Genomic DNA, 26,952 nt, shown 5'->3' on the forward strand with positions numbered 1-26,952 from the left:
ATTTCTGTTCCCTTACACGAGCATCCACGTGGACAATATTTAAAGGGGCAAAGGTCATTAAAAGCTCCTCTGATGACCGAAACTTCAAAAGGGTTGACGCGTTAGAGGCTGGTCTGAGCTCCGCGGTCATCGCTGCGGAGCGGCTCTGAGGAGCCCAAGCTCCGGGTGCGCCTGGCCCGGCGAACACAAAGCTCGGGGGCGGGGCCTCGTGGCGTCAGAGAGAGGCCCGCCCCCTTACGTCGTGCACTGGAGAAGCCAGAGGGTTTCTGGCGGCGCCGGCGCCATTTTGACGGAGCTTGCGACCGAGTGGGAGTGGAGTGGAGCGGCAGTTGTTGCCGACTCTTTCCTGCTCCCCAAGGTCCAGTCAGCGGGGTTATTAGGCCGTCGGCCCTCGAGCCGAGACTTGTCGCTTACTTAGTTCTGGGGAACGCCTGGCCGACATGAGTGATGTAGAGGAGAACAACTTCGAGGGCAGAGTGAGTACAAAGCCGCGGGAGACGTCTTCGGCGGCGGCCGGATGCCCGGGGTTCCACCCGGACGAGCGCGGTTGGGGGTTGCGGGGAGTCCTGCGGGGCCCGCGGGAACAACCTCCGGAGCCATCGCGATTTCTTCCTCGCATCCCAAGATGGCTTCTGGGTTCCACTGCTTCCCCAGGCGCTACGAATAACCCTCCGCCCCCTTTTTTGGAGGCTGACTGGTACCTGGACTCCGGTCTCCTCGGTCCCTCCCGGTCCCCGCCCCGAGGCTTCCCTGTCTCGGTTCCGAGGTGTGGGTCCCCGTCGCGGTGGGGCGGGAGGCGGCGGCCGGACGGTGGTAGGTGCTGACTGCGGCGGCGTTGCTGCGACCCCCGAGCTGCGCAGAGGGTGTCGGGGTCCCCGCGAGCGGGGCTGTCGCCTGGGCGGGAGCAGCTGGCGTGGGACTAGCTGGGGCCTGTGTCTCCTTGGCTCTCTGTTGCAGTGAGCGGCCGCGTCTCTGTTGGAACCGGCGGCGTTGCGTCTATACAGGGCGAAAGCCTTGAGGTTGAAGGTGGGACGAGCCCAGTGAAGTGGTTAGTGACGACCGCACCGACCCTTAAGCGTCCTTAAGACGTGAGCTGTGAGGGAAAAGCACCTGAGGAGCCCTTCTCTCTTGTGTCCCTTTCCCTTTCCTTTCCCTTCAAAATGAATGTGGAAATGGTGTAACGCCTGATTTTTCTAATTCCTTGATGTTGGATTTTTTTCTCTTTATATATCTTAACTTCCAATGCTTTCCTTCCTGTGACTTTTCATCTAAAAGCAGACCACGCCTTTACAGGTTTTTACAGTTTAAAAAAATCTTTTAAGGCATTTTCTGTCTTACTTTAGTCTTACATAATTGAACAAATTTCATGGCTCAGTCTTAAAAATATCTAGTCGGTTTATACTACTCTTAAAAGTTTACCTAAAAATTACAGGTACTTTGACCATTTCTCATCCCACCCCTCTCCCTCAGGAAAGAGGGCTCAGGCGAAAGTTTTCATTATTGGGAGTCGGATAAATAAAAACATCCAAAAGAATGTGTTATCCTCGACCTACACGTCCTAGAACGTTATGGGTGTTTTGGGCTTTAGTTTTGAAGTTACTCTCATAGTGGAAATTGATGGTAGTGAGTTAGTGTGAAACCCTGAAAAGAAAACAAAAGCGCCATGCAAAACGTTCCGGCTGTTTGGGTAGTCACCGGGGAAACTCAAAACACTTGAGGGGTATGATGGAGGGTATCAATTTGTCCTCTTTGGAAGTTCGTATTGCGAACACCTGAGATCCTTCGGTCAAACTAGTGGGATAGAAGCCAAAAAAAAAAAATGCTGCCTTTAAGATTGGATTTTTAAAATAAATTTGGAGCATGGATTTAGTTGAACCTGCTCATTTTATTTTTTAGGATTGTGTTCTGATTGTCCCAATGAAATCTTTAAGATCATGTCCTAAAATACTTGGTGGAAGTTGTGTTTCTTGCTTTGAAAATGTTTAGATATAAAAAGAAATTTTTTTTCTTTTTGGTACCAGGGATCGAACTAGGGACCTTGTCCTTGCGAGGCAGGCGGTGGAACCTGAGCTAAGTCCCCAGTCCTGAAAGAATTTGTTTTTCTAGCCATTCGTTTTTATTTCAATTTAACATAAAAGCTCTTCTTGGTTAATGTTTGGTTTGTAGGATGTAGACTGCTAGAGGGACTTGGATTCCTTTAGTTCCTTTAATTTCACATCTAGTGTGAAGGAAGTTAGTTCTAGGTAATTGTCACCAAGAAAGTATCATACAAGATTCCCACCTATTTTTAAAATGTGTTTAAGCATTACCAACTTATTTCATAAAAAGGGGATTACCTTTTTTCACTTGTCATAAGTATTTTTTTGTGGGTGCTACCCAAGTGTATTTTAATGTAAATTAAATCAGCAGATTGAATAATTAATACTTCAGGGCTTACCTGTTTTTTAGGTTCAGGTATTTGTCTTGCTTTGTAATTGGTTAAGGAAATAGAAGAACACTAGAAGCTTTTTTGGAGGTGAACTTTTATGTATTTCTTATACGATTTAACAGTCACTAGTGCATTTGGTTTTTAAAATACAGTGACCTTTTTCTGCTGGCCATAAACCAGCATTTTATGTAACCCATAAGATGTATTTTTATGTAATACAGCCTCTGTGCTCTTGTATTTGTATCAAAAGATGTCTAAAGGTAACGTAGGTTCATAAAAAGATTTTCAAGTACTATGTGTTGAGTTGTTTAAGTAGTTATGCTTCCAGTTTATTTTTACTAAAACAGATTAGCTGGGTGTGGTGGTGCACACCTGTAATCCCAGCACTTGGGAGACTGAAGCAGGAGGATTGCTGCAAGTTTGAGGCCAGCCCCAGCTACATATTGAGTTCAGTGTCAGCCTGAACTGCATATTGAGACCCTGTCTCAAAAAAAAAACAAAAAACCATAGAACATTGACAAGTCATTAATCAAATGTTAGGGCTACCAGAAGTGTTTGTGGAGATTAACAAACTAGTTTCTGGGTTATTAACTCTGTAGGAACTCTTCAGTGAGAAGGTTGTTTCTAATATATTTGTTTGTTTGTTTGTTTATTTTGGTACCGGGGATTGAACTCGGGACCTTGGGCTTTCGAGGCAGGCAGTGGAACCACTGAAGTAAATCCCCGGCCCATGTTTTTAATATATTAAGTTGGCACTTGAACTACAGTATCTTTTAGCTGTAATATATAATGGGGTGCGTGTGAATACCATCTCAGAAAGAGTATTTAGAATTAAATGGAAACATTATACAGGCCATGAAAGAAACAGCATTGATTTTTTTTTTTTGGCCAGGGATTAAACTCAGGACCTTGCACTTTTGAGACAGGTGGGGGAACCACTGAGCTAAATCCCGGGCCCCGAAACAGCATTAATATTAATAATGCCTCCTTCACAGCATTTTAGACTCTTATCACTTCCAATATCTTTGATACATTTTCTAACTTACATCTCATGATAATCTTGCAATTTAGAAATTTAAGTACTGAGACCCAGAAAACCATATAGCTAGAATCTGAAGCAAGTTCTAGTCCACACTATGCTGTATGTGGTTTTATTTACCTTGGTGAGGAAAGAGCACAATGCTCTTGTGTCTCAGAGCCATTAATGGAATTAGCTAAAAGCAGTTACCAAAGCTTACTTTTCCATTTTAATGTCTCTTCCATTTTGAATACTAAACTAAAAGAACTTAAGGAAAGAAAAGATAATTGGCCGAATTCTGTTTTAGGTAAGATGAGGTAAAACTCACTGGTTGAGTTTCAAGGACTAGCTATAGCTAGGGATGTTTTTTGTTTTGGCTAGGTGTTCTAAGCAGTTTGGGACACATACCAAGTTAACAAATACCTTAAGTGGAAATGTCCTTTGGAGCTGGGGATAAATTGGGCACTTGTGTGTTTTGTGTGTCATCTTCAAAAGGTAATTGTTGCCAGGCGTAGTGGCGGACACCTGTAGTCCCATCCCTTGGGAGGTTGAGGCAGGAGGATAACTGAGTTTAAGGCCAGCCTAACAGTGAGACTATGTGTTAAAAAAATTTTTTTGTTTTGCTTCATACAGCTTCAGCTAAAATGAAGATTTTGATCTCAAAACCTTTTATAAAAAGAGTAAGGAGAGTGAAAATTAAGCTTTGTAATGGGCTTTGTTGTGCTGCTGCTGCTTGTCTCCTTTGCAAAGCTTGTTGAAGCTTCTTGAATGGATGGAATATTTTTAAAAGACTTAAGAGTGGTAGCAGGTGCTTGTAATCCCCAGCACTCAGGAAGGCTGTGGCAGGGGGATCATAAGTTTTCCATCTTGGACACCTTACTGACTCAGCAAGACCCTGTCTCAAAATAAAAAATTAAAAGGGTTGGGGATGTAGCTCAGTGCAAAGGCCCTGGGTTCAAACTCCAGTACTGCTCCTCCCAACCCCACAGAACTCCTAAGGGTCCTCGTCTTCCTTAATAGATGATTAGATGATACAAGAAAAGGAGAACAAACACATTGGAACTCAAAGTTGTATGTTGTTAAAGAATAGATGTAATATGGAGCCTATAATCAGAGGCTTGCCTTTATGGAGGCCAGCCTGAACTCCATAATGAGTTCAAGACAAGCCTGGACTACATAGATAGCAAGAACCTGTCTCAAACAAAGAATATGGGAAGATCTTTTTTTTCACATTCTTTGAAATTGGATTTGTTGAGACCCTATCTTTTTTTTTTTTTTGGTACTGGAGATCGAACTTGGGTCCTTGTGTTTGCGCAGCAGGCATCGAAACACTGAGCTAAATCTCCGGCCCGAAATTGGATTTGTTAGTAAAAATGATAAATGAGTGGTGATGACAGCACCACACCTATAATCCCAGCACTCTGGGAGGCTAAGACATGAGGATTGCAAATTAGAGCCCACCTTGGACAGCTTAGTGTTAAGACCTTGTCTCAAAATAAATTTTAAGGGGGCTGGGGATGTAGCTCGTTGTGATGACCCTGAATTCAATCCTCCAGTACTGCAAAAACAAAAAAAAGCTTGGTGGATTGGACAGTTTTGGTTTGGTTTTTGGTTTTCTTTAACTGAGGTTTAACATTTTCTATAAAACTTTAATAAATATGTGTGGTGTCATAGCACTTTAGCTTTAAAAACATACTCTTGAGCAGTTTAATTTCATATATCATCAAATCCACCTATTATATATAGGTAATGCTTTACTTTCTTGGAGTAGGGGTAGCATTAGTGTTACTTTGGGTTTAGTTAGTTGAGTACTGTCAGTTATCTAATTTTAATGCTTTTTTTAAAAAAAATTGTTCTTTCTCCCTAATTTAAGCAAGGAGTTTGCAAACTGCAGGAAAAAATCTTTTGTTGTTTTTGTTTTGAGACAAGGTCTTGCTGTGTAGTGGAGTCTAGCCTCAAACTCAGTATGTAGCCCAAGCCGGCCTTGAGCTCTTGATCCTTCTCAACTTCCAAAGGGCTGGGGTTGCAGGTGTGTGCCACCACTAACCATAAAGCTCAAATTTTTAAATTTGAGATTCTTTCAGTGCAAAGCACTAATTTGTTCAAATAAAAGGATTTTGAGAAGAAGTATAAGTATTTATACCCACAGTGGATATAACTGTAATTTTATAGATCTGTTATAGATGCTTATACTTTGTACAATTTTAAAAATGAGAACAGAGCCTTGAGATCTGAAAGAATTTCAAAAGATTTAAATATTTTAGGGATGATTTTAACAAATTTTTCCTATGGGCTTAATTTTGTAAATGAAATGAATTTATTTATTTACCTGTGGAATTACCTTGTGTAACCAGTGTGAAATGATATGAATAATCACCATAAGTAGTTTCCTAGAATCTGCCTGACTCAAAGCCTTTGATAGTATCAGTGGGTGCTTAGGCATCTCCTAACCATGGGACCTTTGTAAAAGGTGTACATTTCCCATGCTAAGTGGATTAATACTGATTGTTATTTATTTATATGTCCTAACAGATTTAGCAGGACAGAAGTGAAGAGGAAAAAATGAAAACAGATGAGGAAGAGATTGTAAACACTGTAGAAAAGTTGAGAAAATACTGAAAGGGGATGTGGTTCCTCCTCTCCCCCTTGAAGATACTGTATAATATATACTTGTGTGTAGTTTTTACTGTTATAATATTCACTAAAGGTGTGAGTGAGTACCCCCTACCTGACAATAGTGTTTTCATTGAAATCAGAGCCCTGCCGTCTAACTTTATTTCATTCTTTTTTGGTACCGGGGACCAAACTCGGGACCTTGCTCTTGCGAGGCAGGCAGTGGAACCACTGGCCCATGTCAGGTTTTTTGGGGGGTTTTTTTGAGGGTTTTTTTTTGGTACTGGGGATTGAACTTGGGTCCTTGCACTTGTGAGGCAGGGGCCGGAACCACTGAGCTAAATCCCCAGCCTAACTTTAAGGTAGCAATACTTATTAAATATTGTGAGACACCAGAAGATGAGAACATAAGTAGAAAATGCTATAACTTAGGTCTTAGTAGTTTGGTGTAATTTCAATTTTTTGGCTTTTGATGTAGCTAATCCATTTATTTAGTATTGGGGATTGAACTCAGGACCTTGTGCTTGCGAGGCAGGCGGTGGCACCACTGAGCTAAATTCCCGGCCCTAGCTAATCTATTTTTGATGATACAATCTTGTTTTTTTCTACCTTTGAAATTACCACTTATACACTAACTTGAACATTACAATTTATTGTGATAGCTGGGCGTGGTGGTGCATGGCTGTAATTCCACCATTCTGGGAGGCTGAGGCAGGAGGATTGCAGGTTTGAGCCCAGCTTGGGCAATTTAGTAACTTTAGCAAGACCCTGTCTCAAAAAATTTTTTTAAAGTTGGAATGTAGGGCTGGGGATTTAGCTCAGTGGTTCTGCTGCCTGCTTCGCAAGCACAAGGACCCAAGTTTGATCCCCAGTACCAAAAAAAAAAAAAAGTTGGAATGTAGCTCAGTGCAAATACCCTGGGTTCAATCCCCAGTATTGGGGGGGGGCAGTTATTGGGCTGGGGTTTTAGAGGAGGCCGCCACCTGCCTCACAAGCACAAGGTCCCTAAATCAATCCCTGGTACCAAAAAAAAAAAACGAAACCAGTTATGGTGGCACATGCCTGTAGTCCCAGCACTCAGGAGGCTGAGGCAGGACCATCTCTACAATGAGTTTGAGGCCACCCTGGACTACATAGTGAGTTCAAGGTCAGCCTGAGCTGCATAGGAAGACTCTTGTCTCCAAAAAAAAAAAAATTATCATGATATATAAATTGTGTTTATGAGCCATATTTAAAATTTGTACGGGTGGTTATAAATTCTACAGGTAACTTCACAGTTGTGATATGAATTTAAACTTGATTATTATAAGTGCCAATTACTAAATCATTTATAAATTTTCAGAATATCTGTGAGTCTGCAGATAGAGACCACTTTAACAGAGTGAAGCTAACAGTTATGGTATTAGGGAGAAATTCTTGTTTGAAATTAATACTGTGAGCAGTCATTCTTTCTTTTTAAGGGATTGCTCTAATACCAGTTAGATTTAAGAAAAGACATGATTGGAATTATTTTTTTATCAGTCTAATGATCTACAAAAGAAATACCCCTATCATACCCAAGAGGAAGGAGGCAGAATTGTTATTCTGTAACAGAAAAATAGAATTGAGTGTATACACAAGGTTTTTCAAAAATTCCTAAAGAGGGCCAGGGATTTAGCTCAGTGGTTCCACCGCCTGCCTCACAAGTGCAAGTCCCGAGTTCGATCCACGGTACCACAAAAAAGATTCCTAAAGGAGGATATTCATAGGGCAGTCTTAAATACATTCTTTCCTCTTTGGGGACACGTAATTTAAATTTGCTAGTATATTGGATGGAAATCTCCAATTTTAAAAGTAGAGAAATACATTTTTAGAAAGTTTTATAAGTTTATATAGAATTTGTAAGTTTGGCATGTTTACTGGGCATAGAATTTGCCTGGCCTTAAATACTAAGCATATATATTGTTAGAATTTTTCATCAATAATGACTGTAGTAAAAGCTGCAGTTAGTGCTTGCTGTAGGAATTATTCATGTTCTGCAACAGTGTGTGTGTGTGTGTGTGTGTGTGTGTGTGTAACAGGCACCAAAAAACCAAAACAAAAACCTGTTTAAATGGGTTATGCTGTAAGAACTCTATGCCTGGCTTCTGATTTATAGTATATAAGTTAGACTAGAAGGCTATTGAAGGTTTCTGTTAAAATCAGTACTGTTGAAAAACCTGATAGCCAGGAGTGGTGGTGCACACCTGTAATCCCAGCATTTGGGAGGCTGAGGCAGGAGGATCACAGTGAGTTAGAGGTCAGCCTGGGCTACATAGCAAGACCCCTAAAAAAACCCAAAACCTAAAAAAAATGCTGGGGATGTAGCTCTGTGAAGACCTTGGATTCAACCCCCAGTACTACCCCCCCCAAAAAAAACCACCTGATAATAGTTCGGTTGACTCATTAATCTGCCCATTTTAATGAAGCAGTGTTTTTAATGGTTATTATATCCAGGAGCCAGGTTACTGAGGAATTTATAAAATTTGACAAGATAGCTTTAAAAACAGGTTAGTATTCAAGTGAAAACAGGGCAGAGATCACCTCTTCCCATTTTTTTTTTCTGTTTACAATTGGTTATATAGTTTTTGGTGTCTTTTTTAAAGAGTTAAATTAACTAGACATGGCGGCATATTCCTGTTTAGAAGGCTGAGATGGAAAATCACTTGAGCCCATAAGTTCAAGATCAGCCTGGATGCCATAGTGAGATCTAGTCTCAAAAACTAAATAGTTGAAATTTTTTCATAATGAAGACAGGTCAGGAATAGAAAAAGATTGCCTAGTATGTCTTCATAAAAAACTTATTGTAACCTGATTTCTAATGCAGAGTTTATGAAAATGTCATTTATTTGGTAGCCATGTTTGAGAAAAATAAGTTACTTTAAAATAGTAAATATGACCATCTTTCTGTGTAGAGTTCTTACAGTGATGAGCTATACTTTGGTATTATACTAAAATATTTTAAAGAATTACGTTTGTTTTTGTACTTGGCAGTTTAATTTTACTGACAGGTATAGTGTATTATAGAAATTAAAGCTAAGTGGACTTCCTTAACCTTGAATGATTCCAGGAAGAAATTCATATAGATTTAGTTCAGACAATAGAAGAGCAGACAGGGATCATTAGGTATTTGTGACATCCTGAATAATAAAAGGGAAACCGTTTTTTGGTACTGGGAATTGAACTTGGGAGGCGTCAGAACCACTCAGCTAAATCCCCAGCCCAACCTTTTAAAATTCATTGATGTATTTTAAAAAGATCCAGAGACTGCCCATGGTGACACACCTGTAATCATAGTACTCTGAGAGACTGAGCAAGAAGGATCCCAAGTTCAGGCACAGCTTGGGTAACTTAGTGAGACACTGTCTCAATATCAAAAATTTAAAAATCAAGTACTGGGGATGTAGCTCAATCTAAAGTCCTTACTTCAGTCCCCAGTACGAGAGAGAGAGGGAGGCTGGGGCAAGGAGGATTACAAATTCCAGCCCTGTGTTGACAGCTTCACAACTTTAACAAGATGGGGAAAAAGGTAAATTTTAGGTTTTTAACATGATTATTTCCTAAAATTAAAGTTTTCACAACAAAGCTTTCTGATATACATGTATTACAAGGCTGTGGAAATGTTCCTAGATACTATTCCAGCCACTTTTGTTCAAGAGTAGCATAAATGAATCCTCTGCCCGAGGGTCAAGCCAAAAGGATGATATTCTTGGCAGTTCCTGAACCAGGCTGTGAGGCTTGGCCATACTTTTTTTAAGTACTGAAAATGCCACTCCAGGCATCTGTCCAAGAATTTAGACAAGTATCTAAGATCTAGTGAAATATTGGAGTAGCTAAATGGGAAAGATTGATAATGAACAGAAAGACAGCTATTTTGTTTTCAACTTTAAAAATGGATAGGCCTACCATCATATTACAGATCTTAAGTCCTTTTATATTAAAACTTGAAATTTTTAAAGTTGTGTGATAGTCTTATGGCATAAATGAAAATTTGTCTGATATTACTGTTGTAAAATTGAGATAATTGCTGACATTAATAAGGCTTTAATGGAGAAATGGTCCATTCTGTTTTGGTCATAAATATCATCTGTCAAGCAAGCTTTTAATCAATTACAAATAATATTCTGAAAGTTTTGACTTATACCCAACTTTTTCAGAAATCATTTTTGTGATTTAGGAAATACAGTCACTAAAAGACAGCAGATAGATAGATAGATAGATTTTTTTTTTTTTTTTTTTTTTGCAAGCCAGAAGGGAAGTGTTAATCTAAAAGTGCTTCCTCTTTCCCTTTAGTCTTTCAATATGCTTGTTTGTCTGCAAAACATATCTTTCTGGTTAAGTCTGATTAAACAAACAAAAATGGTCAGATAAAAATGGAGAGAGGTTGTTGCTAATTTTGCTAATTTTCTAATTTTAATCTCTGGCATGTGTGCTTAATATGTGAGTTTGGATAGGTGTGTGCAACTGTTTTGGCTTGGGATGCTTTTTGCTTTAACTGTATCTTGGTTTCTTAGCATGACTTAGTGAAAGCTTATTCTGAGATCAGTAAGAATCTTCACTTCAGGTCATACAGTAGTGAAAACTTAACACTTAGGTGGGGGGATTACAGTTCATATTAGATTTATGTTTGAATTAAGTATATTGTTCACATTTTAGGAACAAGAGTGAAACATGAAAGGGGAGGAGGGTAAAGACTGGGGAAAAATTAGAGAAATTCAGTAAATTCTCTGTTAGAAACTACACTATTGAGCAATTTTTAAAACTATAAAATTGTTTTTTTTAAAAAACTAGTTATTTGCACTTTACCTGCTGGTTTTTCCATTTGGTAGATAACATTCTGAACTCCAGCAGAGTTTTATAATCCCCACGTGCTTAAATATACTAAATGTTCTTTTTCCATTAAGGTTAATGTTCGTGAAGAAATTGAAGAGTTTTTTCCAAGAATGTGGAAGATAAATCAAGATAAAAGAAGGCTAATGAAAAGTATTAAAGATCAGAAAATTAAAATTGAATGGGGGAAAAAATTGAACAGAAGATTGGTCAGATAGAAGCACTTGAATATTTTTTAAGGCTATTTTGAATTGTTTGAATTGGGGAAGAATACACGAAGTATGAAAAATGAAAAACTCAATGAAGAATGAAGAGAAGTAGAAAGCAAGAGTGAAGTAGAATTAAAAGAATCTGGAAGAATGAATGGGTCCTAGGTTAAGTAAATGTATGGTTTATGTTCCAGTGTCTGTATGATCAAGTTGTAGATGAATTTGCATGATTACTTAGTTAATAGAGAATTGGTGATCTGGTTCAAGTAGGGAATTATTGAGGACAGTTAGCAGTATTAACAATGGGCTATTAATGAGCTGAAATTTTTTTCTGGAGGGTGTTGCCTAACCATTTGTTTTTCAGGAGCAATCAATATAAATAATTACGGTACTTTAAATGTTAGGTGTTAGGCATCTACGTGACCAGTGCCATTTGTAATACTGTCTTCTTTGTTAGGAGTCTCGCTCTCAGTCAAAATCACCAACTGGAACTCCTGCTCGTGTAAAATCAGAGAGCAGGTCAGGATCTCGTAGTCCATCAAGGGTTTCCAAACATTCTGAATCCCATTCTCGATCAAGATCCAAATCCCGGTAAGTGTCTTTAAGGTAATACGTAAAATGCTCTTCAGTGGAGTTTTCCCAGCAAATGAGTTTTTGCCAGATCCCTCTATACTTCTACATTTTGTGTAGAAATTTCTACCAGAGGTTCAAAATTAAGAAGTCCTCAGACTACAGAATTTAGTAATGAATAATCTAGATAAATACTTTGATAAGAATCATCTTTCAGTACAGTTGACCTTTTGATAGAAATTAAATGTGTATGGATTGATTAAAATGTACCTGACATTTGAGAGTTAGTGTTTGACTTTATACCAATGTTTGTTCAAGAAAAAAGCAGTTTTCTCCATTGAAGACTTCCATGTACTATAATTTAATACAGAGAATGGTTGCTGTGGTACATTGTACTAGTTTGCACTAATTGCTTGTCTTTTTTTTTTTTTTTTTTTGAGACCGGGTCTCACTGTGTAGTTCAGACTGGCCTTGAGCTCACTGTGTAATAGTCCAGGCTGACCTCTCAATCCTGTTGCCTCTGCCTCTGGAGTGCTGGGACTGGTAATTTGAGAAATTTTTAAGATTTACATTCCATACATCCTTTACCAGAAGATAACTCGAATTTCGGAACTCTGGTCAGATGTAAATGAAAAAAACTCCCAAGTGATGACGAACAACAAAAGCTATAGTGATGCACTGTATGATTCGCTGTGTCAAATAGCCTGGGTATACTTGAGTGCAACAAAATTTTTAAAAACATGAACAGTGCCAGGTGTGGCAAACATCTGTAAGCAATTTAGAAGACAGCCAAGAGAATCCCAAGTTGCAGCACAGCTTAGGTGACTCAGTGAGACACCCTGTCTCAAAATTTAAATAGGGTGGGGGGGGGTGGCCCACACCTATAATCAAGAGGCAGAGGCAGGAGGATCACTCAAGTTCAAGGTCAGCCTGAACTGCATAGCAGTTTTTGAGTCTCTGTCTCAAAAGTTGTTTTTTTTTTTTTTTTTTTTTGGTACCGGGGATCGAACTCGGGACTTTCCACTTGCAAGCCACGCGTCGGAACCACTGAGCTAAATCCCCCGGCCCTCAAAAAAATTTTTTTAGGGCCAGGGGATTTAGCTCAGTGGAGCCGTGCCTGCCTCTCAAGTGCAAGGTCCTGAGTTTGATCCCCGGTACCAAGAAAAAAAATTTTTTTTTAATAAATGAAGGAAGGAAAGGACTGAGGATGTACTGTACGTAGTCCCTGGGTTCAATCCCCAGTACCATCCAAAAAAAAATTTTAAACTTTGTAAAGGGCTGGGGTTGTAGCTCAGTACAAAGGCCCTAGGTTCCATCCCCAGTAACAAAAATAAAATAAATAAACCTGGCCATGGATTGTCTTTGGCCGGGGGGGGGGGGGGGGGGGCGTTACTGGGGATCGAACTCGGGTCCTTGCGCTTGTGAGGCTAGTGGCAGAACCACTGAGCTAAATCCCAGGCCCCTGGAATGTCTTTGAATAGAGTCTGTTTGCAAATGAACATGAGACAGAAGAGTCAGTGAAAAGGCTATACTTTTCTTGAAGTTCACGGTGATTGTGATTTCTCTGTTAAGGCCAGGATCCAGTCCATCCTTAACTTACTGACCATTCAAATGTATCAACTCTACATGTGCAGAATGATACTGGATAGAATTTGGGTGTAGAAATAGAAAATGAGCATGTTTTCACCTTATATTGTGCACATACTTGTTATTCCTTTTCTCTTAATTTTTTTCCCATCATGTTTGCCACTGATAGGAGGAAGAGGTAACTCTGGAACTGTTTTGAGTGTCTCACTTTCATTCCTGTTTTAAAAAATAACAATTGATATTTTAGATGGCAAATTGGGTTATAAATTAGCTTTACTGAGGAAAATGAGGAGTATCCTATTTGAGGGTATTGCACAAACCCATTTTCTTCATACATACTTCCCTCGTTACTCCCAAATGATTACTTTTAGATACTAGACCACTTACTGTTTCCTTTCCTCCTTTTTTTATTTTATTTTATTTTTTTTTGGTACCGGGGATTGAACTCAGGATCTTGCACTTGTGAGGCAGGTGGTGGGACTACTGAGCTAAATCTCCGGCCACTTACTATTTTCTTTCCCTCTCAGAAACCTTTACTTTTTCAAGAATGTACACAATTGTTAAGCCAGCCATGGTGTTGCATGCCTGTAATCCCAGATCCTTGGGAATCTGAGGCAGGAGGATTGCAAATTCAAGGCCAAGCCTGGGCAATTTAGCATGACCTGGTCTCAGAATTGGGAAGTATAGAGGCGTAGTTCAGCTCAGTGGTAGAGTGCGTATTTACCCTGTGCAAGGCCCTGGGTGCAATCCCTAATAACTTTCAAAACAGAAGGTGCACAGTGTTAATCTCAGTACTTAACCAAGTTAGTTTCTAAATATCCTAATTCAGATTTCGTATCATCATCATTTATTTTTTAATTTTTTGTAGTGTCTTTATGTGTAGCAGGCAAGTGTTTTGCCACTGAGCTGTACCCTCAGCCCTTATTTTATTTTTAGGTTGTTGCTTTGAGACAGTATTTCACTAAGTTCCCCAGGCTGTCCTTGAACTTAGTTGGGATCCTCCTGCCACAGCCTCTCAAGTAGCTGAGATTACAAGCACGCACCACCAACACCTGACTCTCCCTGTCGTCTTGCCAATGAACCTTTGCTCTTGCTATTCCTAGAGCACTTTCCCCATCTGCCTAGCACATTCTGTTCAATCTTCCAGAGATTTATTGCTTGTTGCCTTTGTTTTGTAATTAGTTTTATTCTCTTCTCACTTGCGTTTTTATGCTCTTTTCAAGCATTGTGGCCCTTAGAATTATAAGTTTATTGAATGCCTCATACAAGTTGTTTTGTAGGACTAACATCACTATTAGTCTCTAAATTTAGTAAAGATTGAATTATATGAATGGTAAAATTTTTTTGATTAATAATAGAGACTAAAAAGTACTTATTAAAATAGATGGATATTTAGGTTGTTGATGAATTAACTTAGCACGTATTAGATTGCAGCAGGCTAAAGAAAGATTAGAAAGGAAGTAATGATTACCAGTGAATCTATAGCTAGCATTTCTATTCAGGGGAATACATAAATATATAAAGAAGATTGAAAAAACCAAACCATTTTATTGTGGCAATGGTAATATTTTACTTTTATTTGTATTCCAATGTGATACAAGTAGATATTAATAAAGAAAATGGGTTTTTTTTGGGGGGGGGTCGTTGGTACCAGGGATCAAACTCAGGACCTTGTGAGGCATGTGGCAGGCGGCGGAACCACTGAGATAAATCCCCGGCCCAAGAAAATGTTTTTTGCTGGGGGGGGGGGTGTTTGGTACCGGGGATCGAACTTGGGTCCTTGTGCTTTGGAGGCAAGCAGCGGAATCACTGAGCTAAATCCCCGGCCCCAAGAAAATGTTTTTTAAAAGTCTTCTAGGGGCCAGGGATTTAGCTCAGTGGTTTCGCCACCTGCTGCGCAAGTGGAAGGACCTGAGTTCGATCCCTGGTACCAAAAAAAAAAAAAAAAAAAAAGTCTTCTTCTATGACAAAAATAAAGCAAAATTTCATAACAAAGAATAAGATTAGTTGGGCCGGGGATTTAGCTCAGTGGTTTCGCCGCCTACTGCGCAAGCACAAGGACCCAAGTTCGATCCCCAGTACCAAAAAGACAATAACATTAGTTAATACTCTGTGTACCATAATCTTAAAATCTTAAAAGAATCTTAAATGAAGAAGTCATAGACAAAAAAGACTTACAAAAATAAAACAAATAGGGCCAGGGATTTAGCTCAGTGGTTTTGCTGCCTGCTGCGCAAGCACAAGGACCAGAATTCAATCCCCAGTACCAAAAAAACCCCAAAAAACAAAAGTAAAACAAATAATTGCACAAAACGTTCTTGTTCAATAAACTAAAAAGACCTAGCGATATAAATGAAACAAATTGGCATATATATTGAAATATTTTTGAAACCACTGAATATATAATTTGGGGACTTATTAGAACTCCCTACTTCTATCTTTTTTTAATGTTTTCTTTAACAGTTAATAGAAACTATGTACAGTAAATTTTTACTGTATTTTACCTAAGATAGCAGCCACAGAAATTTACATAGATTAGAAGGAAGATAGATGATTAAGGAGGGACCAGTCCTGTGGGATATTTTCTCAGAGCTTAAAAGTTAGCTCAGTTGGAAAGGGTTCAGCCTGCCAGAATAAGTGGATGTTAAAAAGAAAAACTAAAATCAGGCCTTTGGGTAGACAACCAGATGCCAGGACCAGCAATATTTTAATAAAGGTACCATTCTTAAACACAGCCCACATCTAGTCATCTATGTAGATTCTTGCCCCTGACTTAGGAAATACCATTCCAAAGATGTCTTCCCCATTAGGCAAAGTCTCAAACATTCATTCAATCCCAGACATAGAGATGACCTCTCCTTGCCCAGAATAGGAAGAAACCTGTGACTTTTGGACATTACTGACCCAGTCTCCTCAATTTTAGTCCTTATTTCCACTTTTAGTTTCTCTCACCAGAGAAACAACGTGGCACTCAACCATGTGTGTCCAATTTATTTCACTTAAGAGTACGGTCTCAAGATCCATTGATTTAGCTATAAATGTCTGAAGCTCATCCTTGTTTATGACAGAGTAGTATTCCATTGTATTAAGAAACCACATCTTTATCCACTTCATGGGCATTTGGGCTGTTTCTTTTTTTAAGGAAAGTAGAGCTTTAACATGTATAAGATGGAAGGGGTGAATGTCAAAGGGACAGACAGAGCAGGAAGGAGAGCTGTAGTGAGTTCAGAGAACAAGAATAAGAATACTTTTTTTCTTAGAAAAGAAAAGGGATGGGGGCTGGGGATTTTGCTCAGTACCATGACTGCCTCGAAAGCACAAGGTTCTGAGTTCGATCCCCCCCAGGGTGGGGGCGTGGGGGATGACAGACTGGGGATATCCTCCAGGGTAGAGAACTTGTTTGATCTCATTATACAAAAAAGGACAGAAGAGCCATGAACAGTCAGGGATCTGTATTTACATCCTTGGAATAATAAGACTGCTAGGCATTTGTTGCAGTTTTGTTGTTGTTGTTTTACCTAAATTTATTTCTCTCAAAGGTCGAGGTCAAGGAGGCATTCTCATAGACGTTACACTCGATCCAGATCCCACTCTCACTCTCACAGAAGACGCTCTCGAAGTAGGTCATACACACCAGAATACCGGCGGCGAAGGAGCAGAAGTCACTCGCCAATGTCTAACCGGAGAAGGCATACAGGAAGCAGAGTATGTGATATAGAAGTTACTTGTTTTTCTCTTTCCTGTGTAGTGATAGCATGATATCTTGCTTCTTGTAGAGTTAGGCCATTGTTTTTTCTTTCTATTTTTGTTTTGTTTTGGTTTTTGGGGTTTTTTGGGAGGTGGGGTTGTTGTTGTTGTTGTTTTTGGTACCAGGGATCAAACTCAGGGCCTTGTGCTTGCAAGACAGGCATGGTGCACGGAACTAAATCCCTGGCCCCTGTTTTTGTTTTTTTGAGACAAGGTCTCACTCACTGAGTAACTCAGGCTGTCCTGAACTCTGTAGCCGAGGCTGGCCTCAAACTTGTGGCAATCCTCTTGCCTCAGCCTCTGGAGTGCTGGGGTTAATGGGCATGTGTCACCAGGCCCAGCTATGTTTCTTCTTCTTTTTTTTTTTTTTTGGTACCGGGGATCAAACTTGGGACCTTAAACTTGCGTGCCAGGCGCCGGAACCACTGAGCTAAATACCCAGCCCTCATTTTTGTTTTTTTGTTTAGAGATGGGGTCTTGCTATGTTGCCCAGGCTGGTCCAAACTCCTGAGCTCAAGCTGCCCTCCTGCTTCAGCCACCCAAGTGATTGGGACTACAGGTACACATCACCAGCCCAGCTTAGGTCATTTTTTCAGAAGTGATGTTCCAAAAACTCCTTAATTAACTGCCTTAGCTTTCAGAATTTAAAAATTAAAAAAGGAAAACCTTTTATGCTATAGATGTGCTAATAAAGGAAATGTCATCATCTTAGCAAGCCTATGTAGATTTCATGACACCTATTATTATAAAGGAACTATATTTTCTGAACTTTTGAGTAGGTTAAAAAAATGAATTTGGGGGCCGGGGATTTAGCTCAGTGGTTTCGCCGCCTGCTACACAAGCACAAGGACACGAGTTCAATTCCAAAAAATGAATTTGGGAGAAATGTGGTCCAGGAATTAAAATGAAAAGTATAAACTTGAATGAGAGAACAACATTATAATACATTCAGAGTTTTACCGTCATGGGGAGAAAAGCAAGAAAATAACAAAATATTACCAGATGTGGTAGCAAACACCTGTAATTCCAACACTGGAAGGCTGAGGAAGGGGAGGATCACAGGTTTGAGCCCTCCCTGGATTACTTAATGAGATCTCATCTGAAATTAAAAGGGTCCAAGGGTCTAAGTATAGGTCAGTGGAGACACTGGGTTTAATCCCCAGTACCGCCAAAAAACAAAAACAACTATGTGCTAATTATAGCTAACAAGCTAACATTTTTCTACATCTCTGAGGCAAGCTATCATGTTATAGAATGGAAAAATGAAGTGGGATATGTGATATTAAAGTGCTTTTATTTTAATTTACTAGCTGGCAGAACCCAGGCATTGATAGGCCTCCTGATTCTGTGCCTTTCTGCTGTGCCAATGTGCTTCTCCTACATAGGACTGACATTTACTCTTTTTTTTTGGTACCAGGGATTGAACTCTTGATCTTGCGCTTTCGAGGCAGGCAGCAGAACCACTGAGCTAAATCCCCAGCCCTCAAAAAAAAAAAAAATTTTTAAAGCAGGGACTATGTATGTGGCTCAGTAACAGAGCATGCATAGCATGCTTGAATCCCAGGGATTTAGTTCCCAGTACCACACACACAAAAAAATTATTTCCAAATGACTAGAAATAGTATATATTCTACACAAAGCATTACAGTATTTTATTGTGATTTAGATTTTTCAAAACAAAGTCTCATGGGATGGGGATTTAGCTCAGTGACATTGCACCTACCTGGCAAGCCCAAGGTCCTGAGTTCAGTCCTCATTACCAAGAAAAAAATCAAAGTCTCACTGTGCAGTTCAGGCTGGCCTTGAACTCACTGTGTAGTCCAGGGTGGCCTCACACTTGCAGCAGTCCTCTTGTCTCAGCTTCCTGAGTGCTGGGATTATAGGAATGCACCACCATGGGTGAGTATTCTGGTTTTTTGGGAGTTTGTGTGTGTGTGTGTGTGTATATGATATCAGGGATTGAACTCAGGATCTTGTGCCTGCTAGGCAGGCATGGCACCACTGAGCTATATCCCAAGCCCTATTCTGGTTTAAATTAAGTCTTTTAATTAAACTTTAATAATATCTTTATTCAATAGGCCAATCCAGATCCCAATACTTGTCTTGGAGTGTTTGGCCTCAGTTTGTACACAACAGAGAGAGATCTTCGTGAAGTATTTTCTCGATATGGACCATTGAGTGGTGTCAATGTGGTTTATGATCAGCGAACTGGGCGATCTCGAGGATTTGCTTTTGTGTATTTTGAGAGAATAGATGACTCAAAAGAGGTAAATTTACTTTTATACTTTTTCTGTTGAAATTGTGTGATTTGCATTGCATTGTATTGAATTGCTATTTAACCATTTTCAGGCTGGGGCTATAGCTGAGTGGTAGGGGACTTACATAGCCTAAGTGAGTCCCTCAGTTTAGTCTACTTCACTGCCCCCCCCCCAAAAAGGCTAATTCGTATTTCTGTAAGTATTATTTTCTAACTCAGATTTTAAACCCATCCTCAATCATTGCATTAGAATGGCCACGGTTTCAATTTTTAATTTGAACTTTCTGGTATAGGTATTTTTTTTTTCCTTCCAGTACGGGGGATCAAACTCAGGACCTTGTGCTTGCCAGGCAGGCACAGCACCACTGAGTTACATTCCTGGCCCTGGTATAGGTATATCCTGAATGAAATCTGGCCTTGTAAAGTGAGCTGTATGTGGTTGAATTAATGGAAAAAGTAAAGTGTGTGTTCACTTTTAAATAAACTATTTTGATGCTTGGGACATGATCAGATAATTCTGTATCTGTAATTAGCTCCTCATGAATAAGTATAGAACATTGTTTTCCTGTTCTTTTATCATTGTGTTGTGTCGTTGAAAATAAAACATGGATTGATACTTGTAACATAAGCAGAAAAAACAAAATTGGTTTAATTAAAACTTTGGAGCTTGGCTTGGTGGTGCATGCTTGTAATCCCAGCATTCGGGAGGCTGAGACAGAAGGATCACCATGAGTTAGTTCAAGGCCAGCATGAACTACGTAGCCAGACTGTCTCAAAAAAAACTTTGGAAATATAAATGATATTTATATCATTGATACTGGCATCTTTCACTAAAAGCCCTACAACACTGCACTGTCCTGAGTGTGGTCTCTCATACCTATAGTCCCACCTACTGTGGAAGCTAAGGCACTAGGATCATTTGAACCTATGAGTTTCAGGCCAGCCTGAGTAACAGTGAGACCCTGTCTGTTCCGGCGCCTTCCTCACAAGCGCAAAGTCCTGAGTTCAATCCCTGGTACCAAAAAAAAAAGAAAGAAAGAAAGGAGGAGGGGGGTCCTGTAGTGTGTATAGGATTGACTCTTCACAGCATGGAATCATCAGGCCCAAAATGTTAATAGCGCAAAGGTTTAGAGAAACCCTGAATAAATCTAACAAAATAATACTTTTGTCTCTAAGTCATTTATATAGCAATCTAACCTCTTAATTCCTCAGTATCTTGACTTTCTTGTTACATACGTGTGATTTGTTTGTTCCTGTCCTGAATTAAAAGGTAAAAGTGGGCCAGGGATTTAGCTCAGTGGTGCCGCCGCCTGCCTCACAAGCACAAGGACCTGAGTTTGATCCCCGGTACCCAAAAAAAAAAAAAGGCAAAAGTATAATTTAGATATATTAGAACATGCCAGGTATGGTGATGCACACCTGTAATCCAAGCACTTTGGAGGCTAAGGCAGGAGGATGACTGAGTTCAGGGCGATCCTGGGCTGCATAGTTGAGACTGTGTCTCCAAAAGGAAAGAAATAATAGAGCCAACTGTGGTAATCTCAGCACTCTGGTAGCTGAAGCAGGAGGATCACAAGATTAACCAACACAGTGGCTGAGTGAGACCCTGACTCAAAGTTTAAAAAAAAAAAAAGGTTAGGGAATGTAGCTCAGAGTGAAGCCTTGGGTTCAGTTGTCCTCTTGGTTTATTTCTGGATAAAATAAGAATGACTACATGGGTTCCAAAAACTGCTTTTAAATATTTCCATTTGCTAAATTATCATTGGATTGTTGTGACGAAGGGCAAAGTGATGGGGACTGTGAGCTCAGGTATAAAGATATTTGGAGCTCACTAGGTGGCGATATGTTACTTAAGTAATGGCTAAACTATAAACTAGTGTAGGCTTGTCAGCTGAACTGCAGTTTCTACTTTGAGTTACCCAGACTGAAATTAGGTACTACTGACCTCAGAATTATACAGGTTTCCCTAAGTTATAAGCTTCCTTGTCTGTGACCATGGCTATTGCCAGTCTTTTTGCCTAGGTTTTCTGAAATGGCTTAACAAGTGTCTACATTGCAAAACCCAAGGCTGTTGACATGCATAAAATGAAGATTGATATGTGTAAATTCATCATGCAAAGTTTGAGAAAAAGGAGCTTAGAATCTCTGATTTTTGAAGTTGCAAATAGAAAGTCTTGATCTTTTAAGAGTACAGCATCTTTTATTTTGAGACAGTCACTAAATTGCCCAGCTGGTCCCAAATTTCAAATCCTTTCTCAGCCTCCTGAGTAGCTGAGATTACAAATCTGTACCCCTGTGACCATCAAGAAGTATAGCCTTGTATCAGAGTTGGTAGGGTTTAAATAGGAATTAGCCAGAGCCAGGTATGGTGGGACACACCTACAGTGCCAGCACTCTGGGAGGCTGAGGCAGGAGCATCACAATTTCAAACCCGTCCCAGCAGTTTAGCAACTTAATTAGATCCTGTCTCAAAATTTTTTTAAAAAGCTGGAATGTAGCTCAGTGTGAAATCCCTGCGTTCAATACCCAGTCGTGAAAAATGGAAGAAGATGGGGGTCGGGGGAGGCACAGTAGCACCACATGTCAGTAATCTCAGCTACTCCAGGGTGTGAGGTTGGAAAAATCACCCCAAAAAGGGCTCCCAGGTGTTGCTCAGTGCTTCCTGGGTTCAGTTCATATATATATCCTTATTGGTTCATTCTCAGCAAGAGGCTAAAAAGTATTGCCTTAAATGTGTGCTTGTATCTCTTCAGTCATTTCTTCTTGGCGAGTTACTGAATCATATCAATGTATTAGACTCCAAACTAAAGAATGGAGTGGGATCAGAACCATAGGTGCAAAATTACGTCAGCAAATCTTTATTAAATACTCTGAAAAGAAAAACAAAACTCTGGGCTGGGTAAATTTAAACATGTTCCAGCCATGCATGGTGGTGCATGCCTATAATCCCAGCACTTCAGAGACTGAGGCAGCAGGATTTCGATGAGTTTGAGGCTAGCCTGAACTATATAGCTGCTAGACCCTGTTTTAAAAAACCAAAAGAAGAAGGCCCAGGGATTTAGCTCAGCGACTTTGAGCCTGCCTTACAAGTGCAAGGTCCTGAGTTCAATTTCTGGTACCCAGGAGGGGGGAGATTAAATATGTTCTAGACAGTGTGGAGGTCCAGAAATGTCTATATAATCCCCTGTATAAGCTGCTCAATTGTCATTTTCAAAATTAAGTTTATTTGGATTACCAATTCTTTGTGTTTAATTTTAAGTAATAATTACTGCAAGGCTAATGAATTATGATATGACTTTCTGTATTTGTTCTCCCTTATAGGCTATGGAAAGGGCAAATGGAATGGAGCTGGATGGTAGAAGAATTCGTGTGGATTATTCTATCACTAAGAGAGCACACACACCTACACCAGGGATCTACATGGGCAGACCAACTCAGTAAGACTTCAGATTTCTTAGGGCTAGGGATGTGGCTCAGTGGTAGAGAGCTTGTCTAGCCATGTGCAAGGTCCTGAGTTCGATCCTCAGCACTGCCTCCCACCCCTTACTATTTCCTGCACTGCCCTCCCTCAGCCCTGCCAGATTTCCTGAGTTAAACTGTAAGAGCCAGAAGTCCACAAGAACGTATGAATATTTGGTCATTGTGGTAATGCATGCCTGTTATCCCAGCACTCGGGAGGCTGAGGCAGGAGGATCACCTTGAGTTTGAGGCCAGCCTGAATTATACAGTGAGACCCTGTCTCAGAAAACCAAAAAAAGGGAGCCAGGAATGTAGCTCAGTGGCACCGAGCCTGCCTGGCAAGGTCCTGTGTTCAATCAGTTGGGAAAAATGTGAATTTTGGATTAATTGGAAGATAAAATGTTTTTTCCAGTAAGAATTAAAATATATTACTAAACATATTATTTGTGTATATGTGTGTGTGTGTGTGTATGTATGTATATGTATATATGATAAAACTGTCACAGTTCATTCCTGGCTCTTCTCTTGGTAGTGTACAAATAGAAAAATTATTGAATAGTAGAAAATTATCATGTACTATTCAAAAATTTATTCTCTTTTCTGTTCTTATGTGACCTGTGAGTCTTCTATACATAGGACAGATTTTATTGATTTTAGTGTTTGTTGTTTATTTTTTGGATTTTTGGTACCAGGGATCAAACTCAGGGCCTTATACTTGCCAGGCAGGCTCAGTACCACTGAGCTAAATCCCCAGCCCACTTTCGTTTAATTTAAAATTTTACTTGACGGATATATGGGTTTGGGCAACAATAGCTTATAGAAAACTAAAATGCGAATGGTGCTCCTTGTGGTTGGGAGTATGGAACACACCAAGCAAAGGGATGTAGAGTTCAGATTCACTGGCATAGGTTTAAACATCAGACTTTGCAGTTGTTTGAGTGCTCACACTCAGTGTAAGATGAGTTAATTCTCCGGCCTGGGATTTAGCTCAGTGTTGCCACCGCCTGCCTCACAAGCACAAGGTCCAGAGTTTGATCTCCGGTACCAAAAAAAAAAAAAAGATGAGTTAATTCTGTTTGGTGTTTGGGTAAGTTACTTCTTTACTTTTGACATTTATTACTTGCCTTTCAGTTAGAGGCATAATTTTAGCATTTGGTACTATTTCCCTCTTTTATTTCATCTCATTGAAACAGTCATGATGATTTGAGTGCTACATTAATAGAAAAACAGTTTACTATAGTTTAGTTTGGAGTGTTTGGTGAAAGCATGTAATGAACAAAGAAGCCAAAGCAGAATACCATGGAAGTCAGCAAAATAAGATACTTGACATGAAAGGCCTGTTTTATATTTCTTGCCATTTTCTTTTTTTAATTTATTTATTTTTGGGTACCAGGGATAGAACTTGGGTCCTTGTGCCTGCAGAGCAGGCAGTGGAACCACTGAGTTAAATCCCTGGGCCTCTTGCCATTTTTTTTAAGGTTTGTATTAAATGTTCCTGGAAAACAATCATTTGAATTGATGTGTAATTTTTTTGTACTTTTTTGTAGTAGTGGTGGTGGCGGTGGTGGAGGTGGCGGCGGTGGAGGCGGTGGTGGTGGCAGACGTCGAGATTCTTATTATGATAGAGGATATGATCGTGGGTATGACAGATACGAAGACTATGATTACCGGTACAGGTAATGTTTTAACTTGAGGTTTCTGTTTTGGGTTGGATAATAGAAGTATTATTTGGCACTTTAATGTTTGATAAATATAAAAACCTGAATGTTTGAGCGAGGTGTGGTGGCTGGGTAGTAGATACTGGGAGGATCACTTGAGCCCAAAAGTTCAAGGCAGGCCTAAGCAGCATAATGAGACCTCATCCTTAAAAAATAAATAAATAAGTAAAAAAGCTTTGTAGACAGGCATGGTGGCGCATGCCTGTATTCCCAGCACTCCTCTGAGAGGTTGAGGCAGGAGGATCACGAGTTTGAGGCCAGCCTGGGCTACATAGTCCAAGCCCAGCCTGAACTACATAGCAAGACCCTGTCTCAAAAACCTTGATGTTTTAAAAAAAAATTCTGTGTGGGGCAGAGGATGTAGCTCAGCAGCACTGCACCTGCTTGACAAGCGCAAGGTCCTGAGTTTGATCCCCAGTACTAGAGGGAAAAAAATTCTGTGACACAGAGCAGAAGTTTATCTGCATTTGTCAATATTTTGTTGTGTCATGCTTATTTCTAGTACCGTTGGCACACAACTTTCAGCGGTTTTCTTGGGTGCATTATTATTCTGAGTGATGAGAAATTTTTATTTTCATCTGCCTCCCTGGAGTGAGATTATGTGATATATTAAGTAGTCTTGTACTTTTTACAGAAGAAGATCGCCTTCTCCTTACTACAGCCGATACAGATCACGATCAAGATCTCGTTCCTACAGCCCAAGTATGTGAATTTTGCAGCATTAAAACTTCATTTCTAAATTACTTGTTTTAGGATATTTGCTGCTGTTTTGGGATATGTGTTGTGTCTTATGTTATTAGTTAGAAAAACATTGGGCAAGTTAAATAAGTCATTGTAACTTTTTTGTTGCTCTTTCTCTTTCAGGACGCTATTGATAACAGAATGGTTGCAGTTAAGGACTTGTTCCCTCCTAATTTTCTTTCTTTTTCTTTTTCAATTCTGATTTACCCCAAGCTTCTCATCCTTTCTACTCCTTAAAAACTAATTCTTGGTTTTTAGCATATACTTTTTTCAGTTATATTGCTGTTTTCCACCCCTGTTATTATAATATACTTTAATATACTTACAGATGTAATTGTCATTTTGATGACTTAAACACTGAGTAAAAAGAATCCAGTGTTATGCTTTGTAAATGATTTTTTCTTTGCCTTTAGGGAGGATTAACTCCTAGCTAATCATACAAGGGAAACCTTTTTGTCACATATTGTATTAGACATTGTATTAGAGATCTGCATTTATAACGAACTTTTTTTTTTTAAACTTTGTATTGGGGAAGATAGTAACATGAAGTAGTTCAGTCATGTCAAGTTTGTCTGGGGTGGCATGAAACAGTCACATAGTTGAGTGTAGAAAGTTTGAAGCTTCAGAAGAAAATGCTTGTACATTTCTTTTGAAGAGTGTAATTTTCAAACCCTAAAAATTAAGTCACTTTTTAGAGATGAAAAACTTGTGGATGGCTTCAAAACATGTTGTATTTGAAATATATCTGTTAAACTTTACAAACTTAAAGTGTGATTTTTGTGTTAAGATTATTAAAGTTTAAGTATTCCCTTAATCAGTGAAGGACAACCCTTATTTATTACCTAGAGCAATTGTATAATTTGCTATTAAATGGTATTGGCACATTGGTTAAGCAGGCTATTATATAGTATTAGAGTCCTTAGATGATACATGTGGGGAAAGGTCTCCTTTCAAATAAAAGCTCATTTCTTTGAAGATGGGATTGTGTCTTTATTTTAATACAGTAAGACAATAATAACTAAATTGATTTCGGGGAGGAAGGGAAGGTCTCCCTATGTAGTGTAGTTCAGGCTGGCCTTGAACTCGTAATCCTCCTGCCTCAGCCTCAAGTGCTGGGATTATAGGCATGCGCCACCATGCCCAGCCCAGCCATGACTACATTGAGAACCATTTCATACTTCCCCCACAGCTCTACAATACATGTATGAAGTTTCCCATTCTGAGTTCACTTACTCATACTTCATTTTTTTTTCAATATTTTTATTAGACTTAATATGTATAATACTTGTCTTCTTTTTATCTTTCTCCCCCACCCGATACCAGGGATCAAACTCAGGACCTTGAGCTTATGAGGCAGGTGCAGTGCCACTGAGCTAGATCCCTCGCTCCTTTTCAATCTTTAAAAACACCCCCAACCTTTTTTGTTTTTGTAAATAAAGTTGCAAATGCTGAGAATATTCACTACCAGCATCATGGTGAAGAAAAGTGCTGTGTGCCTGTAATCCCAGGACTAGAGAGGCAGTCATTAAATCCAGGGAGCACTGAGCTACATTACCAGTTGTGTGTGGGTGGAGTTTTTGAGCCATAGGATCCAATCAGAACCTCCCTCCCCCAAAGGGTCTTGCTGTGTAGTGCCTGTCAGCTTTGATCCTGCCGTGTAGCTGTAAGCTGGCCAGGGACTCTTAATACTCCTGCCTCAGCCTCCCAAGTGGTGGGATCACAGGCATGTACCACCACGCCAGTGTGAGAAGGGAACC

At 39.7% G+C, this 26,952-nt stretch overlaps 1 protein-coding gene across 3 annotated transcripts; it reads left to right on the top strand.

The window, feature by feature from the left end:
- Positions 1-246: 246 nt before the first annotated feature.
- On the top strand, positions 247-26,170 carry Tra2a (transformer 2 alpha homolog). 3 transcript variants are annotated; one of them, XM_004839555.3, is made up of 8 exons: positions 247-476; positions 11,574-11,707; positions 16,813-16,978; positions 19,099-19,287; positions 22,599-22,714; positions 24,284-24,406; positions 25,089-25,156; positions 25,319-26,170. In XM_004839555.3, the coding sequence occupies exons 1-8, from the start codon at positions 441-443 to the stop codon at positions 25,327-25,329; spliced, it is 843 nt and encodes a 280-aa protein (XP_004839612.1). In that variant the 5' UTR covers positions 247-440; the 3' UTR covers positions 25,330-26,170. The 3 variants fall into 3 exon arrangements, with proteins under 3 accessions (XP_004839612.1, XP_004839611.1, XP_021109779.1); XM_004839554.3 differs by having other exon boundaries at positions 248-476; positions 24,284-24,412; XM_021254120.2 differs by having other exon boundaries at positions 248-476; positions 24,287-24,412.
- Positions 26,171-26,952: the final 782 nt, after the last annotated feature.

Source organism: Heterocephalus glaber, unplaced genomic scaffold (assembly GCF_053883595.1).
Source record: "Heterocephalus glaber isolate CG9 unplaced genomic scaffold, H.glaber_assembly_v1.0 deba00000676, whole genome shotgun sequence".
NCBI classification, from domain to species: domain Eukaryota; kingdom Metazoa; phylum Chordata; class Mammalia; order Rodentia; family Bathyergidae; genus Heterocephalus; species Heterocephalus glaber.